This window comes from Anopheles ziemanni, chromosome 3 (assembly GCF_943734765.1).
Source record: "Anopheles ziemanni chromosome 3, idAnoZiCoDA_A2_x.2, whole genome shotgun sequence".
In the NCBI taxonomy this organism is placed as follows: domain Eukaryota; kingdom Metazoa; phylum Arthropoda; class Insecta; order Diptera; family Culicidae; genus Anopheles; species Anopheles ziemanni.
The window spans coordinates 75743045-75762598 of record NC_080706.1 but is presented as its reverse complement, the minus strand read 5'-3'; the positions used below and the strand labels follow the sequence as shown (position 1 = coordinate 75762598).

At 49.1% G+C, this 19554-nt stretch overlaps 1 protein-coding gene across 1 annotated transcript; it reads left to right on the top strand.

The window, feature by feature from the left end:
- Window positions 1-5863: 5863 nt before the first annotated feature.
- Window positions 5864-15466, top strand: LOC131285485 (mediator of RNA polymerase II transcription subunit 1). Its single transcript, XM_058314343.1, has 5 exons — window positions 5864-6248; window positions 6894-7027; window positions 7114-9278; window positions 9462-11321; window positions 12777-15466. Exons 1-5 carry the CDS (start codon window positions 5904-5906, stop codon window positions 14870-14872), a joined length of 6600 nt encoding a protein of 2199 aa, XP_058170326.1. The 5' UTR covers window positions 5864-5903; the 3' UTR covers window positions 14873-15466.
- The last annotated feature ends 4088 nt before the right edge of the window (window positions 15467-19554 follow it).

Sequence of the window (19554 nt, the reverse complement as noted above, 5' to 3'; positions counted from 1 at the left end):
AATCTTATCAAGAGTCCAAGGAAGTTTAATCCAAACACCGTTTAAGGATTCAATTGAATCTGATTTTATTGATAATTTCATTCTGCTTATATAATACTGTTTTTTGGTTTATGTTACAATCGACACACCAGGTTTACATGTGTAGATTATGCAGTGCGAGGGATGATGAGTATTTTCGTCCTATTATGCGTTGGTCCAAGCCAAGTTGGCTGTCCGTTCTTTTCTACAATTTCCCACGATCCGCTCGTTTGAGGCTATTGAGTTTTAAAAGTTACACACATAAACAAACCTATCCGTTGCATAGGTAACCATATGTATCGTTCATATTGTATGAAAAAAAGTATTGAATTTAAGTGTTTTGTTTTTCTAAATTTTTATTGGTCGTTTATGAAGTTGCTATTAATTTACTGTCTGCCTTACTTCCTGTTTGCCCTTATTCCATAAATTGTCAATCTTACCTCCTGCTGTGGCTCATTCGCTTGTTGAGAAGGATAACCGATAACGCGGTACCAACGGGACGCGCCCGTAAATCTCGCTAGGCTTAGAATTTGCATGTAAACTCTCGGTACAGTTGCGATCGTGATCCTTAATAAAAGGAAAGGACACGACGCGTCGGTACCAAAAGGTTTAGGCCAGGGATGTCAAACATGCGGCCCGCGGGCCACATGCGGCCCGCAAGACCATTGGGTGCGGCCCGCGACCCCTTTGAAACATTACATCGAAAGTTTGGATCCTTGAGTATTGGCTTATAGCAATTACCAAAATATTTAATGTAAATTTTTTCACGAACTGCGAATTGCAAGAGAACTGAACGAATGTCAATTTAAACTATTTCAATAAGAAAGTGATATGCAACTTTGCAGCAAAGGTTTTACACAGATTTTTCTAGACAAGTGGATAAATAGTGTTTATAGAAAACAAACGTTTCTATACTACAAGACCATTCCAAACAAAATAACAAATGCGGAGCAATAAGTTAGCTATTGTAATTACAATACCTTTACTTTTCTAAAATCATTAACAAAATACACAATAGTGTTGAACTGTAACATATATTTCAATAAACTTGATTTGAATTCGTTAAAATTTGGAAAATGATTGAGCAACAAACCCTCTCTTTTACTCAAAATTTATAAATTTTACAAGAAGTAATATAATATGAAAAAATGTGAAAATGTAAAACATGATTGACTGTTAAGATAAAACCACATTGATAAGAACATATTTTCATCACTCCAATCAATTATATGGTTTGGCCCGCGAGCCTATTTTGGGAGAAAATGCGGCCCGCGAACCTATTTTGGGAGGAAATGCGGCCCGCAAGGTGAAACGAGTTTGACATCACTGGTTTAGGCGATGCGTGGGATCGACAAACGTTGCGCTACGGCCAACGCATGTGCGCAAGCATGGCGCAAATGTAATCATCAGAAACGAAACGCGAGATACGACCCACGCATCCCCTTTAGTTGAAAGCAAGATGAGGCTGAGGTCATAAAATTTGGGTCTCGAAAGTTAGAAAGATATTCTCTATCTCACTTACGTTCATTAGGAGATAAGGAGCGTCTTACTATATAAGCGCTCGAAAATTTGAATAAAGCAGATATTTTCACCAGGACACCTGCGAGTAAAGAACCCAAAATTCTTCTCTCCAGCATCCAACTTATCCGAAAAATCCAGTACACTTTCAACTTACGCTTGATTCTTCTCTGTTCAGCGGCACGTCACGCTGCAGACCGGGTTCTCGGTTACCTTAACTTTAGATTGAGGTACCACACGTTGTTTTCTCCGGTGTTGGCACGTCACAGCCCGGACCGAACGCGTTGATACCAAAATCGACGGACCTCCAAATCCAGCGAAGATTCTCGCGTGACAAACGACGACGCACTCGGTCTGGTTTACTGTTACGGACGTATGCTGCGTCCACGGGAACACCAAACCTTTTAATAACTTATAACTCCACTTGAATGATAAAAGTTCGATTGGAAATCGAAAGTCGAAACGTAAAGACGCTAAATTAAATTTAATGCTGGCAAGTTGGTAGCTCTGCAACAAATCAAGGTTACTGGAAAGAAACAGCTTGCTTCAAGTGACCTTGATGACGACGTGAAATGTTTCATTTGCCCTGCCATGAAATGTTTGCCTATTTATTACACCGCGACGTCGCCTGACAAAAGCTGAACTCCATATAAAAAAAACCTTGCGCGATGTCGCACGAATCGCGCTAGGTTTTTTTGCATGGAGTTCAGCGCCTGTCAGGCGACGTCGCGTTACGCGGCGGTGCAGTCTGGAAACCGTGTAACTCGGGGTCCACACTACAGCGCGACGTCGCCTGACAGGAGCTGAACTCCATATAAAAAAAAAACCTTGCGCGATGTCGCGCGAATCGCGCTAGGTTTTTTTTTTGTATGGAGTTCTGCCGCCTGTCAGGTGACGTCGCGTTTTGTAACGGGACGTCGCGCTGTAGTGTGGACCCCGAGTAACACGCTTTCCAGACACGCTTTCCAGACTGCACCGTCGCGTAACGCGACGTCGCCTGACAGGCGCTGAACTCCATGCAAAAAAAATCAGGCGACGTCGCGCTGTAGTGTGGACCCCGAGAGACACCACCGTCGCGTAACGCGACGTCTCCTGACAGGCGATGAACTCCGTGCAAAAAAAATCTAGCGTGATTCACGCGACATCGCGCAAGGTTTTTTTTATATGGAGTTCAGCTCCTGTCAGGCGACGTCGTGATGTAGTGTGGACCCCGAGTAATAGTGTAGTTATATTTTTATAATTAATAATTACTTAATAGTATTAATACTTATGCGCTTCCAAAATTATGCTTTTAACGTCTACTTGTTTTTACATTAATGCTTTTGACTTTCTAGAATAATAAAAATAAGGTATAGGGTGCAATTTACATTATAATTATTATTTACATTCTTTCATTTTAACACAATAGTTAAATTAAAAAACGCATTTAAAACATGACATTAGTACGCCAGTACATTTAATTACTATATCAAAACTCCTTCTCGTCGAACAAACCACGACAATGACCATTTTTACATGCGAATAACGGTCTTTTTGTAATGTCGCAGAAAGTTGCGACACAAACGTTGGCCAGATCGTCCAATGCTGCGACCCGGTGCCGGCGGGAGTTTCTGCGACACTTTTGACATGCAAGATGGCTGATTTGGGCTACTTTTGATTTCTTTGACACTTCCGGTGAGCACAAATCAGTCGCAGGAAACCCAGTCGCAGAAATGTCGCAAGGCCGTGTAAACTCACGGTAAGGAAACGATGTTCTTCGCTGATCTGAACCATTGTCACTCCGTGGGCTCAATGGGTTTGGTTGGGTAGAACAATTCGGATAATGGACATTCTACTGTCAATTACATTGTCTCTAGATCGACTAGTTATGTGACTAATTCGACTCAAATCATTTTGAGTCGATTCAAACAGTTTAGGATCAAGTCAGAATCGAATCAAATTGAGTGCCAAACCCATGGTCTAATGTAATACTCTGGTCAAATACTGTAGAGCATTTTGACAAATCGTCAAAAGAAAAATACAAGAATCCTTTGACAGTCCGGTTAATGTGGTGCTTTTAGAACGACCGTTGTGTTGGGGAGTGCTAATGCGGTTGTGGTAATTGTGTCTGTTTTAAGTAAAATGTTGCATAATTTGAGCGCACACGAAGGTCTTAGGCTACTGAAGTTGACCAAAGATCCCGCGTTGCATATTGCTATTGGTCAGGTGTTTGCGTACACGTTGAAGGGTCTTCCAAAGTGCGAAACGGTCAACGGAACAGTAGGCAATGTGGACGACGAAACGCTGTCTTGCTTCTTGATCAAGCTAGTGAAGTAGGTGAATGCAACACATGCCTATCTGAAGCAGGCTTGTGCTATCTGGTTGCCGCCGAAAAGTGCAGAAAGTTGCTGCCGATACGCAGTTGTCCCAGATAGGCGTTCTCATCAAGGTATCCGATGAGTAAGGATGGGTCCTCCAGAAAAGGGAAAATTGTCGTCAGTGCTCGTCGTTTTCCCTTTGTTTATAAACAATATTTGACACTTGAGTTTAATCAATATGTTGGACATGAAATCCCCTATTCCATAACCGTAGTCATTAACCGTGCCCAAACCAATCAAATCTATCTCGGGGTCCACACTACAGCGCGACGTCCCGTCACGAAACGCGACGTCGCCTGACAGGCGGCCGAACTCCATACAAAAAAAATGTCGCACAAATCGCGCTAGTGTAGAAACAGCGAAAAACGCGACGTCGCGCTAGCTCTTGTCAAATGTCAATTCGAAACGAAAACAAACCGACAACTGGACAAAACGTAAACAAACCGATTCACAAACGCGAACAAAACGGGCAATATTCTCCACGAAACATCGGATTTTTCGTTGTACTACTTATTTTTAGGCTTCACAAATGTAATTCAGTTATCAAACTCCGTTTTAATTGATATTTTTACCAAAGTTTTTTCGGGTGCCGAAACGTAAACAAACTGCTTTTCAACAAGTAGGAGATAATGTGGAAATATATAATTCCTACGGTGGGCCAAAATATCGTCGTTGTTTGTTTAAGTTTGTTTTCTCAGTGAATTTCAAATGTGGAAGCGCCAAACTCACTCAGGGTGCATAAAATACGTAGCTAAACAAATATCATGCATTACTACCTCAAAATTCAATAAAAAATTTTAGTCGAATTTGTGCCCCAATGTGATACATATTTCCACATACTCTCCTACCTCTGTCGCGCTTGGCTTGCGCGATTGTTCTGTCGAAATTGGGCTACTTTTGAAACGGGACGTCGCGCTGCAGTGTGGACCCCGAGTGATTCGAATCCTAATCGAATCAAATCTTTAGAGTCTGTCAAATGGGATTCGAATCTTTAGAATCAGTCTAGGGATCGAATCTTCGAATCTTCCGAATCCCGAATCTGCCAACACTAGAATTAAATATACCTCATCTTGTACTCACTTTGGCATTGAACGCGAAGAAGAATTTCGTTGCTTGTTTCCGCGTAGCACCATTTTTGCACTGGCGTGTGCTATCCAGTATCGTGATTTGGTCCGTTTTTCCCGTGACCCAACTACGTTTGCCGTTCAGTTCAGCATCCATTCGTTCCGATCGACATAGAAAACCGACCGTGATATTCGTGTGTGGTGGGATATTTGGTCGAAGAAGTGCGTACCGTGTGTGTGTCGCTTCGCATTCGTTCACAGCAGGCGCAGCAGAAGCAGCAGAAGCAGCAGCAGGCGTGCGTGTGCCCAATAATATATTCCCGTGCAAAAAGTCCCGTCTCGAAATAAAACGGCACGCGTCGGTGTGTTGAATGAAAAAGTGTCCCACATTCGTGCGGCTAATGATCCGCCCGGGGTGGTAACATCTATCGATCGCGAAGAGGGCCGCTACTGGGGGCCACCCGTAAACGATTAACGCAAGAAACGGGTCGCCCAGTGTCGTCATTCTCCCCTTGTCCGACGTATTACGCGCACCTTTCTGCTTTGCCACGCGTGTGCTTTCCGATATGTTAAATGGTAGCAATTAGATGAACGGTACCATCCGGGTCGGCGGGGGAAACCTGTGAAGGAATCCGCAGGGAAAATGTGCCCCAAACTGATGAACTGCATCGGTGGTACGTCGTTGCTCGGGATGACTCAGTGCAGCAGCTGCAGTTGCGACAGTGACAGTAGTGCAGTGGACAACCACGGGGTGCTGGCCTAGCTTTCGCGGGGTATCTATCACGCCCGCGTTCGTGCGGACGGGTGCAACGGGAGCAGGAGGGAAGCAACGAGGGAGCTCGGGTGTAATAGGAGAAAGCTACCGCACAGCAACGACGGTGGTGACGGTGGTGTTGTTCGGTAACCACGGCAACAGTAACAACACTCGTCGTCGGCCGGCATCGCGATGTCTGCTGCCGGAAGTGCGGTGACCGGCGGAAGTCTTCCGGCGCTACTGATGGCGAACGGAGGCGGAGGGCCACCCGGGCTTGGACCGGGTGGCGGTGGCAAGGGACCCGGCCCCGGTGGCAAACCGGATATGAAGACGGGTCTGGTCTCCTCGGCCGGGGTCGGTGGAGGCAGTGCGGGTGGAAGTGGGAGCGGCGGGGCTCCCGGAAAGGTGCTGCTTGGCGGGGACAAACACGAAACGTGGCAGATGGAGCTGCTGATGGAGCGGTTACGGACGAAGGCCAAATCCGCCCAGTACAAATCGTTCCCGGAAATGTCCAAATCCGTTCGGATGTCGCTTCTGGTGAGTGATTAGTTTGCGAGAAAGCATATTGAAACAGGATGTTAATTAAAAACGGAATTACAATAATTGATCGATTGAATAATTGATGTTAAATTTAATTTTGAAATATGCAGTGTTTGGTGGTAAAATGGAACTGCAAGTATTTTTTTATGGTGATTAACTTTCGCTAAGCTTTTTGGAAAATGAACGTATTCATTATACAAATTCGTGTCATCGTGTGTATAATGTAATTTAGTTCGTTTCCTTATGAATTATACTGTCATGAGATTATTGATGCCTCAAATAAAGTAAGGACAGTTATTTATGTGCAAAAATAAGGCCCATATTAAAACTAATCCTAATTATTTGCACACGTTTTAAGATGTTTTATTTTATTTCACTGAAAGATGTTCACCATCGTTTTTCGATTCGATATTATAGAGTACAACGGTTTATATGATTCGGTTTCGACCCATTAACGATCGTTAATGTCAACTTCGTTGAAATAAAATATAAATTTAGATGGTAAAAGATTTTTTCCTTTAAATAAATAAAAAATCCTCCAACGTGAAGCAAACAGAAATAGAAATCCCTTCGATATAGCCGTTTTGAAATTGTCTTAAAATCCTCCTTAACTTATAACTTCCTTTTAATTACGTTCAACAGGAAAAACGATACGCCCTGGATGCGGTGGAAAAATCGAACCTACAGAAAACGCTCGACAGCATGCAGTACTGCATAAAAGTGACCACACGGCAGGGTTTGGTTGAGCGTCTCGACTGCCTCACCCGGCAGCTTGGGTAAGCGTCGGTGTTCCAGAAGCGTAGGATTCTTTCGTGTGGTGTGAGCTAACCGGACGCGTGTTTTTTTTTTATTTCTTTTGTAGCCTTAAACTCAGCGAAGACACGTCCGGGTTGTTCATTTCGTCCGACATGTTCTATCTGGAGATTATTCTCGATCCGGCCGGCGGTACGGTGCAGGACGTGAAGGTGCACCACGAGTGCAAGATGAAGCAGCAGAGCTGCAGCGAGCTGGTGGCCTGCCTGCAGCGCGGAGACTTTGCCGACTTTACCACCCAGCTCGAGGGGCTGGCCTCGATCTACCAGCTGAACGCGGAGAAGAAGATCAAGGTGAACGCGTTCGTGGCGCTGCAGGCGCTCGAGACGGATCTGCACACGCTGTACACGCTGTCGGCGCAGCGGTTCCCGGATGTGCACTCGCTGCTGCTAAAGTCGCCGCTCGGCGTGGTGCAGAAGCGTCGCGGTGGCCATCCGATGCGCCTGACGTACTTTGTCCCACCGTACGATCTGCTCGATCTGGACGCGCGCACGATGAACGTCCTGTCGGCGGAGCTGATCGCGAAGGAGCGCATCGGGTGCAGCGTGGCGGTCGTGCTCGAGGCGGCCAGTGCGAACAAGCTGCAGATTCAACCGCTGTTGGTGGTTAATCCGGCGGCGGGCGGTGCAACGAGTGCTTCCTCCACGAACGCCACCCCGGTGTACACGCCGATCGAGAAACACAACTCTACCTCACTGCCGGCCACGTTCGTGCTGCGGCTCAGCAAACCGATGCCCATCAACGCGGCGATGATGCGCACGATCAGGGGAATCGTGGCTGGAGGAACGGGTGGGCCACCGGTAGAAGCAGCACCCGGCGAACGGGTGCCTTCGTCGTTGCTCGGGTTGATCGCGCATCACGCGTCCGGTGGCTTCGTGACGGATCTTTCCCGTGGACTGCCGGTGACGCTTCCAGATCAATGCCACTGCTACTACCTGACGGACAATGCGGCCCTTCAAGGCGTGATGGTAAGCAGCATCCCGTTCACCGAGCCCCAGCACGTCCCGAAGATACTCACGTTGCTCCGGCAGGCGGCCGTCTTCAATCAGCTTCTCGCCAGTTGCATTCGAACGACGTCCGCCAACCGGAGCGGGGCGGGTAACGGATCGCTCGAGTCGGAGAACGGGCTCTCGGGCGTGGGTTCGCTCGTGTTCGAGGTAACGGCCCTCTCTTGCCAGTACGTCACCGTCTCGCTGATGCACCCGTACGAGGAGTCGCTGGCGACGGTCGAGTTCGATCTGCAGAACATCGCCAGCATTGCCGTGCGCATCTATGGCTGCGGCGGTGAGGGCGAGGAGCAGGAAGGCAGCGACCAGCAGACCGGCGAGCGACTGTCGGCCGTCTTACAGCGCTGCATGTCCATCCCGGTGACGTTGCGCGCGCTCATGAAACACTGGGAGGAGGAGCACGAGCAAAAGTTCAAACCGAAACCGGTCCCCGGACTGACGACGTCGATCTCTTCATCAACATCGAACGGTGGTGGTGGTGGTGGAGGTAGTGGACCAGGCAACGGAGGAAGTGGCGGTGGACTATCCAATGGCGACGGTGGTGGTGCAGGGGGCGGTGCCACCGGTGAGGATGTTGGTGGTGCGAATGGATTTAGTTTAGCATCACTTGGCACCGGCACGACCCCACTCGACGGCGGAGGAGGTGTTGGAGGTGGAACAGCGAACGGTGGTGGAGGGGCAGCAAACTGTCCACAACAGCAAAGGACGCTGTTGAACGGCAACAATGGCGGCGGCATCGGAAATAACAACCTCACCGTCGTCGGTGGCGGCAACCTTGGGTTGGATTTTTGTGATATGTTAGCCACCGGGCGCAACGGGACGGCGGCGTCGGGGGGCCTCGGGGGCGCTGGTGGGATGCGCGGAACTGCTCCACCACCACGGGAGCCCCCGGAACCGTTGGCCGGCGGAATGGCGAAGAAACGACGCATGGTGGATTTTTGTAAGAGCCCAAAGAGTGATAGCGACCTTAGTGCTGCTGGTACGTGTGGCAACGATGGTGGCGTTGTGGAGGGTACCGATACCGGCACGTCGCCGGGCAGTGGCGGTAACAGCACCGCCGCCGCGGCCGGTCCGAGCGGTTCGGACGGAAACGATGGGACCGTTCCGGTGAACCGGGTGGAACCGTTCGGTGCGGGAGGGAACGAGCAGCGTATGCAGCAGACCGTCGGTGGCACGGAGGGGGACACCGGTGGGCTCGATTCCAAGGGCAACTCTTTGGGTGGAACTACAACTACCAACGCAACGATGATGATGATGACGACAACGATGACGGCGACGACGACCACGACGACGATGCCGGCCGATCCTCCAGGCGTGTCGACGAAAGACGACACCGTTGGTCACAAACTGCCAACCACTACAACCTCCTCCTCCTCCTCCTCCACCTCAGCTTCTACTTCCACCCACTCGGCCATGACAACGGCGGAAGCGAGCGTTCGATCCGCCGGTGCGCTTCTGCTCGAGAGTTTGGACTTTTCCGCGCTCGACGACACCAACGAGCTGCTGCTGGACCCGAAGGCGGCAAAACCCGCCCGCCCGTCGACCAAGCGACGAAGGAATAGCTCGAGCAGTTCCAGCTCCAGCTCGAGCAGCAGTTCCAGCTCGAGCAGCAGCTCCAGCAGTTCCGGCTCGGACGACGTCGAAGAGACGGTCGATCAGGTGGAGGCGGAAATGAGCAGCTTCTTTTCCGAGACGGGAAACGATCATACACCGCCGCCGCCGGCGGTGGCAAATGATTCCGTTGCGAAGGATACGGCGGCCAAAGCGACCGGCCTCGCTGCGAATCCCTCGCCACTGTGTGCCACTCCACCGGCCATCGGCGGTGATATGGGGAGTGCTCTGGGTTTCGGAGACAAACGGCCGGTCGTAGCAGTGACTCCTCCGACGACTACGACGACGACGACTGCCACGGGTGGCGGTGGTCTTGAGATCATTCCTCTCGCAACATCGACGACTGCATCGATGGTCGGTGCCGGAAGCCTTACCTCTTCGGTAACGATCACACCGATTCCAGCGACGACGAGTGCCACAACAGCGCACACATCCACGTCATCGTCTTCGTCGAAGAAAACCTCCTCCTCCTCTTCGGGTAGCGGCAGCCACCGGAAGGGCGCCGACGGTGAGCGGAGCTCCTCCGGAGGCAGCGGCAAATCGTCGGAGAAGAAGAAAAAACGCAAAGCGGATGACGCGGCGATGGGACCACCGAACAAGCTGCCGTACAAAACAGGCGGCGAATCGTCCCCGAGTCGGAGTGGCATCGGTGGTGGTGGTGGTGGTGGAAGTAGCAGCAAATCGAGCCCGAAACACTCGAGCCCGGTCCATCACAGCAGCCCCAAGGGCCACCATGGTGGCGGTGGAGGAGGGTTGGGGTTTCACAGCCCGAAGCACAGCACGGGCGCTACCTCTTCGGCGTCCCCGAAGCATCCGCTGCACTCGGGCGGTAGTTCGACGGGGGGCGGGAAACCGAGCATGTCCGCCCTTAAATCGGCCGCCGCCAGTGGAAGCTCGCCCGGTTCCAAATCATCGTCCGACGGTGGGCCATCGTCGTCGGCCGGCGCCGGCGGTAGCACCGGTTCATCCAAGGAACAGCGCGATAAAGAACGTTCGGAAAAGAAAGCGCTACAGTTTTCCTCCTCCTCCGGCACTGCGTCGTCCCTCGGTGGAGCGCTTGCCTCGACGAAGATAAAAAATTCCAACCTAAAGCTGAAGCAGCTCGACCTAACATCGGCCGGATCGTCGCTAACGATCTCGATGAGCCCCGGTGCCGGCGGTGACGGCCTACCAACGTCCGCTCCACTGATCGACCTTACCGGAAGCCCGGTGATGGGTTCCCCACTGCAGTCGGCCGGTGGAATCGGGTCCGCGTCGAACGCGGCTAGCTCCATGCTGCAGGCGCTTCAGGCGGCCAAATTCTCCCGCAAACCATCGGCACCCGGTGGACCAAGTGTTGGAGCCGGGGGTGGAAATGGGGGAGGTAGTGTGGGAGCGGGCTCGCTTAGTGCCGTGATAGATAAGCTCAAGTCGGCACAGTCAGTGGACGATGATGGAGGCGCCGTACTCGTGCTGCCGGAAATGACCATCACTCAGCAGAACGCATCGACGACGACGACGTCGTTGGGCGGGATGGGGGCGAGTGTGAACATCGGTAGCTTCGGGGCACTTGGTGGCGGCGGCCTGAAGGACTCCACCAAGGGTGGTCTGCTCTCTGCGACGTCTCTTGCCAACTGTACCTCCGCAGGGATCGGTGCTGGTAAGTGTTGCCATTTTGTCAACGTTCTTCTCTTTTTCCACTAAGTGTATTATGAAGTCACATATAATGCTCAAAGAACTTGTTGTATGATGTATTACTTGTACATACATCTATGAAGCAATGAAGCTTAAGGTAGCCTAGCCTATTCCATTGTGCATACAGAAACCATGGCAACTGTTAAATGATACGATCACAATACTCGTATGACCTATAGAGATCATTTCCTTTCAGTGAGCTTTCGTTTTGTAAATTTAAGTAAATAAAAATAAGTTATTCCTCTGCTTTGCGTACCAATATTCAGAAAAAAATGACAGCACTGGAAAGGTTATTGTGTTAGATATCAGGAAAAAATAATCAGGGATTTCCAGACGGAACGGTCTCGAACTAAGATAGGAATTGGTTGACCACTTTAATTTTATTTTTCACTGAGCATTGAATCTTGCACACGTTTTTTTTTATTATGAAGAGGTCGAGCCTCAAACCATTTCGCCCACCTTTAACAACGAAAACTAGTCATTATCCATATTGTCGGTCCAGTTATAAAGGTATCGTTACATCTTGGTATCGAAGAGATTACTTGGATTGGGTATCTTTAAACTTCATTAGAAAATTGCTAGACTACAGGAGGGATTAGTTTAGTGTTTTACACGTAACCTGCATCTATACAAATAAAAAGCTCCAAAAAACCCTATCGGAATTTATCAATATGGTACCACGAAGTTTAACGATGTCATGGTGAGTTTACCGGTGCCCTAATCAGGTTTAACACATTTTTTTTAAGTTCAAGGGTGCAGTCAGCTTTTTTAAGCTTGCCCTATCCATTGACAAACCTTCTAAAAAGATTCTTCCAATACTGGATAAAATCATTAACCCTCGATCAGGCACACAATAAAATGACGGTGGTTAATCGATATCTCTATTTGTTCCATATCGTTACGTTTAGTAATCTCGTAGATCTCGTTTAGTAGATTGTTTTTTTTCTGATATCTAACATAATAACCTTTTCAATATTATCAATTTTTTTTTTTTGAATATTGTAACGCAAATATGAAAAACAAATTAAATTTGTTACCAAAATTTGTCACGCATCTATGATAATTTTTATCCATTTATGATCATTTTTATCCTTCCGTTTCTCAGGTCGTGTTGTCGACATTTAGAGGACGTGATGTTGGTTGATTATTTTCTTTTGGCAATGCGACTTAATTTTGTCGAATTTCGCTAAAACAGCTCAATAAAATTACAAATTGAATTCATTTTAAATGAAATTCAGATTATTTGGGCAATCATATTCACTGATAAAGGCTACCACAAAACATTTTCCAACACCTGTTTTGTAATCATTATCGTGATCAAGTCAACACAGTATAATGATTAAGTTAACACAGTCTTATTTAAGTTTAAAAGCTAATCGTTGGGCAAATTTTTAATTCCATTTCCTCTACCTCGTTTCAGCCGGGCAATTATCTTCCGCGTCAAACAGTGCGCCCTCGCTGACGGCGGCCCTGACCAGCGGCAGTAAGGCGTCGGAGTATATGGTCAAGCCGAGCTCCGACGGCATCAAACTGACCATACAGAATAAAAAGGGTTCGAAGGGTACCGGCGGTGGTTCCAAATCGTCCAGCGGTGGTGGTAGCAGTAGTAGCAAGTCTGGCCTCAAACCGGGCGTTTCCAGTGGTCCAATGTCGGCCAAGAGCCTCCAGCAGCAGCAGCAGCAGCAACAGCAGCAACAGCAGCAGGCAAACCACACTACCTCCTTCAGCGGGGCATTCCCATCGTCGACGAAGAGCCCGCACTACACGAGCAGCACCGCCGGATCGTCGTCGTCATCCGCTTCCTCCTCCTCCTCCTCAAAGACACCGTTCCAGAAGTCGAACTCGTTCGGTTCGCTGAGTGGGAGCGGTGGAGCCATCGGTGGCATGAAGGCGAAGGTGAGCTCCCCGAAATCGACCTCCAATCCGGGCAACTCGTCCTCGTCCTACTCATCATCGTCGGGGGCGAAGGAGAAGGGTTCCACCGGGCTGTCGGCCGGTCGCTCGAAGTCATCGTCCGCCGCGTCACTGGCCGGTTCAATGCTGTCCGCTGCCGCCGCCGCCGCCGCCGGTTCATCCTCCGGTTCCTCTTCCACGCTGGTCAACCCGATATCGATCATGAAGATGCTCGGGTTCCCTGCGGGTGGACTTGGCAACATGGAGGGCTTTGCGAAGTCGCTCGACACCAAGTTTCAGATACCGAAACTGTCCGCCCGCACGGGAAACACGGCAGGTGGCGGGAATGCTGGTGGTGGTAGTGGAACGGCCTCGAATCTCCCTGGGGGTGATCCGGGTTCGGGTGACGGGAACAAGGCATCCGGCAGGGCCGAAGCAGGTCGAAAGCAGAAACAAATGTCCGCCAACCCTCAGCAGCAGCAGCAGCAGCAGCAACAACAACTATCGTTACCGGTGGGACCGTCTGCATTGAGGCAATTTACGCCTTCACCTTCCGGTGGGAGTAACGACGGTTTGGCATCGGTTGTTAGCAACGCCAGCACGCGCCTTCTCTCCGATCTTCTCGGTGCAGCAGCGGCGGCTAAGAATGCTTCCAAAATGGGCACAGGCGGAGGAGGAGGAGGAGGAGGTGGATGTGGAGGTGGAGGTGGAGGAGGAGGAGGAGGCGGGAACCCCACGAGTGGGACCGACGGACAGTCTGCACTACATCCGCTTCTCCCAAACATCGTGCAGAAAATGCTCGGCAGTGACGGATCGCTGCTGTCGAAGTCGAACAGTTCCGATGGGAGTATGTTCCCGGGCGGTGGACGTGCCTCACCCGGGATGCTGTCGGCAGGTGGTGGCGGAAGCCGCGATGGTTTTCGCAGCTCCGGTGGGTCCGCTCCCGGAACACCGACGACAACGACCGGCCCACCGATGGTACTGCCACCGTTTCCCTCGCCCGTTTCGACCGACGCTGGTGACCTGGCGGGATCGACCCTGATGAGACCACCGTCACGGCCGAGCAGCACCATCTCGAACCATTCCCATTCGTCCCAGGATGGCATGACGTCCGGTGGTGGACTGGGTGAAGGAGCAGGCGGCCAACCCAGTCCCTCGATGGCGTCGATGATGATGATGAACGCGCTTGCTGGTGGCACAGGTGGCCAGTCGCCTATTCAGCTGGACAGCACCAGCACACAGCAGCTGATGGCGGCACTGGCGGCGAAGAGTGCGACAGGCGGAGGCGGAAGTGGCGCTGGCCTTCTCAACCACGGCAATCACCTCAACCATCACAACCATCATAATCATCTTCACAATCACATGGTCGGAGGAGGTGGTGGTGGTGGTGGTGGTGGCTCCACAGGGGGACCACTGAAGAACCATCCCTCGCCGGCGTCCGTTTCGGTGCACATCGTCAAATCGCCAGCCCCGTCGCCACTTCCCTTCGCATCACCCCTTTCTAACTCTTCCTCCAACCACGGTGGTGGTGGAAGCGTGGCCGGGGCAGCCAGCGGACCGGGTGGTGTCGGGATGGATGACGATCTGCTGGACGAAGCACTGATCGGAATTAGCAGTAAATGACAGGCAGGATGAGGACAGGACGGAAGGATGCACTGCCGTGCACTGCCAGCAAAAGCAACCGAACGACAAACGACGTTGCTAGAGTATTGCGCCTTATTACGTTGATGATGATGATGATGATGAGGATGATGGTGATGAATTACGAAGAGTAGCTTAAAGATCATGACACACAAAGGAAATATGCGACTATTCGCAATATCGAACCGCGCGGCTCGAAGAAAGAGGAACACAAACTACATAAACCACACACACACACGCCTAAACACATGGTTTCCGTTTCCCTTCTTAATGTTGTTGTGGGAAGGAGTAGTTCTTCTGTCCCGGATAACTGGAAAGTGTTCGAACACGACAATCGCAATGTTGGGTGAGATACAAAGCGTGTCCTCACCGGGCGGAACACATGCACGCGCACAAATGCTACACAGGACGCATTTTCTGCACCTTATTTCCAACTAATACCTGCTCGAACGGGCTTTAGAATAATTTACTCACTCACATGAGCTTAAATATGTTATTCTTACCCATTTTTGTTCGTTTTCTTTTGTTGAGTTTTCGTTCCACTTGTCTGTTTCTGTCTTGAATTTCCATTAATGCCTCCAAACGTGGGGCAGCTTCTATCTCTGCCGGAATGTGGATACCGGTAGAGCAAGTTTTTTTCTTCGTGTGTATATGTGCATGGCGTTGCCGTTTCCGCGTGGTCGCGCACGTTGAGCGGGTTTTGTGAAAAACGAAGAGCAATGTAAACAATGTAATAACAATCTCTAACCAAGCTAAGGCCACCACCTGTTGTGAGTCCCCCAAAATCACATGCATATAGTGGTTTGTAGTCGTATAAGTCGGTATAAGCTAGTAAGACACGTTAGGCAAAGGGCAGTATAGGGAAATGTAGGGGAAGCGAGCGACACTGGAGCGTCGCTGGCAAAGAGTGAGAGAGGAGGGAGTGTGTTTGTGTGTGTGCGAGGGTTGGGACAAAAAGGTGAACAGGTTAAAATAGTAGCATCATTGAAGAGCAGTAATAAAGCAACAACAAAAGCAAATGCAAAACCATATCAACGGTTTCCTTTAATTTTTAAAGTGATCATTTGGAAAATTGCAAAAGAAAAATGAAATAAGTCCTTTAAATTGTATATCCGCTGTATGCTACGCGAATACCGGTGTCTTGCAGTCACACGTTGAGTCAACACTCAACGTGAGACCATCCAATTGCGCTGATAAGGTTAGAGGCATCACTCGACCACGCAGTTGGAAGTAGATAGTTTAGCTGCAATCGGCGATCGAAGAGGACGCAAAACCGGTAAGTCTGTGGCGAAAAGAAAAAGTAATATTCTCTAAAGCGTTCTAAATTTGTATCTTCGATAGACGGGTTTCATTTTTCTTGTTGGTAAAAGAGCATGTGCTAAAATGTCTTGACCGATCGCTTAACCTGGGTCTGCGAACAACTATGAATTATGCTAGACTTAATACTGTCATATGTATGCATCCCTAACTGTGTGACTCAACCAAGTGCAGCTGTGCATTTTGCTTGTTTGAAGAGTAAATAAAACGATTCACTTTATCAGTTACCATTGTGAGGCGAGGGGAATAGTGCCGTCTCATTTAAACTTGTCGAGTGATATGGCTTTATGCAGTTTGTTACACTCAAAATATTATGATGATTGTGAATTTTTGTTCATATTTACTACCTGGCGAGATAATTGTGTGTTTTCTTAAATATTTTTTGAAATTGAAAGGCTTTTAGATAAATAGCGCCTCGGTGTTCTTTTCACAAAGTTTGGAAGTTTTCAATAAAATTGTCTTTTTCGTTCTTCAAATATGATCCGTTTGTCCAAGATCATGCCTTCATATTTATGCACAGTGGTTCCATGTGCTAAATTGACATCATATATCTGATGCTTGCTTCGATTATTTTAGACTCTGATACCTACGCATCCTTACGCCTACTTAGAAAATAATGTTTACGCATCAAGGCTCAATAGGATTTTAAAATATTTTTATGAAACTTTCTGTGGAATTTTTTGTGGCATTATTACTAGACTTAATTCCTTTTTGCCTGTCTTAGGGATAGGAACAACTTCACTTGTCGCAGGTTTTGGCAACGGTGGAAGACTGAACGATTTTAAAAGTGATGCTGTAAATTCGTTTTTAGGACTACATTACTTACTAAATATCTACATCTACAGTCTGAGGGGAATTATAAGGAAAGTGATTTAAAAAATGAAGAATTACAAATAATAATAGTTTAAATTGAAATTATTTCAGGTTTCTCACTGAGGGTTTCTCAAATATGACCGAACAGTAAAAGAAAACGATGGAAGGAAAAAGCGACCAGGATGTTGGTAAAATTGCAACCTCGACAGCCCAGGATGGTGGTTTGAAAAACTCGCTGCACGGTGTTGCCTACCAGCTGAAGCTGCTTCTTATGGTTGTCTTGCAGGCCGGCAGGATGATGCAGGAAGACACCAACTTCACCTGTACCATTTCTACCGAGGATCCGATCGAGGGTAAATTCGATGATATCGTGTTCCGGTACCGCTTCCACGGTACGGCGCGCGTCCTCAGCATTCAAGCGAAGCACAAGAGCAGCCCGGAGCAGACGGTATCGTGGCAGGATTTGGCCAACAGCTCGCCGAACGCACCGTTTGCGATCGTGAAGTACTTCACCTCTTTTCTCGAGCAACGGAAGCGCGATGCGGAAGTGGAACAAAAGCTGGTACTGTGCACCAATGCCGTCCTGGACGAGGGTGTGAAAGGAGTACTTAAAGCGCACGACACGGGGATGCTACAGCAGACCGACCTGTGTCACATTTTCAAGCTGATCGAATCGTCGTGTTATAGTTTTGGCGGAGCGACGGAGCGTGAGATAAGTAAAGAGCTTCGCCGTATCGTTGATCTGCTGAGGGAATCATCCGACTGCTATGGCTTGGGAAAGCTTCTCGCAAGTGCAGTTTACAACGGAACGCGACTAGACCTTAACACGCGCAACGTTCAGCGAGCTCCACTGTTGGCAAACTATCGCAATGCAATCGTGCAACATATCTTGGGTGAGAAAAGAGAGAAGACGGTCCATCACCTGAGGGAAGAGTTCTGGAACGGAACATTGCCATCGGGTGGGTCGAATTTAAGGAAAGTGTTCGAGAGCGAATACCAAAAACTTTCCGGTGGTGACTCCGATGTTTGGGCTGACGCGAGAGCCAAAGGAATCACACTGAAGGAAGGTCTAAAGCCATGCAAGGATCCTCAAACGGAAGCACATCCTGGAGACTTATCCCTCCCGGAGAACATCGTTACGGATGAGGTAATAGAGGAGTTTTTCAACAGGTTCCTCCTTGTCTGTGGTTCACGCAGTGAAGACAAACTCTCGCAGACGGTGATGGACTTTTGGAAGCAAACGAACGCCACGGAACATCCACCGGAAGATACCGGCGATGGTGATAAGACCGCCGCGTACAACGAAATGCTCAAAGTCGTGTTCGATTGGATGAAGGAACAGAGGCAACCACCGGTGCCACTCACGAGGCTCGACATCGAGCAGCTTTTCGAGAGGATTGCGTTCGGAATAAAGTATCCCGAACTTAGGTGTATCGGAAGGATGTATGAGGACAGTTTGGAACTGCACAAGTATCATTGGATTAAAGTTCTCCCTGAAAGTGTTTCACAACTGCCGGTATTTAAGTTCCTATGCCAACCGTCCGGGGACGCTGTATTTCATTTACGGTCTCCCCACGCCAAGAGATACGTTTCGATGGTGGTCCAGCAAATTCTTCAATCGTTTCAAGCTGTTCAAAAGAACCAGGAACGGTACGAAATTCTTTTCTTCGGCAGTGGGATGTTCCAGAAGTGTAAGAAATCGATCAAGGCTGTTTTGCGGTTGACGAATTTTCGCTTCATTTTAGTGATTGTATGTGACGGTGGACATCCGGAGCTGTTGGCTAAACTTATAAAGTACAACCGGTCACATCCCGGGATGGCTTGTTTGAAGAAAATAATCTTAATTGAGGAGAGCAACTCCAAAGATACTACACACTACACACTGGATGAGGATTTGCTACTGGTGTCCGATCTTACCGCGGAGTCCAAGGGAGAGATCCTTCAAGAGAGCAATGCTTACCTCAAGCTCTTCGGCACGGAGATATGGCTTAGGCACCTGATAGACGAAAGTGATGATTTGGCGTGGGCTCTTGAACTTTTAGATAGCTTAAGCCAACTCGCAGCGGAACCCATCCTATTGGAGGAACAGTACAACACCATCCGGGACTGGTACATCCAGCGTAACGTTCGACCGCATCAGTCGAAGCATTGGTCAATGTGGGCGGTCAGAAGATCTCTCGATTCCACCTACTTCCGGGAGGATGAGCGAATGGCATTCGGAACCTTTTTCAACGCCCTAAAGCGGGCGCTCGGGATCAAGCTGTTTGACGATTGGCATATCAAACATATCATCGACTGGCACGAACAGGGAGAGGCTGTTCATCCGCCGGGGTTGTTGGACGATAGCGATGACGAGACTAAGGTGCACATCCTACTGGATGAGGCCGGGTTCGGGAAGTCGACGTACCTCACCTGGTTAGGCTGGTATCTGCGGAAGGAACGCGCATCCTGGTGGATCATGCGGTTCAACGCCATCGAGTATTCGACGGATTTTGAACAGATCTTAAAAAGCGGTTCCGAGGGAATGGAGGACA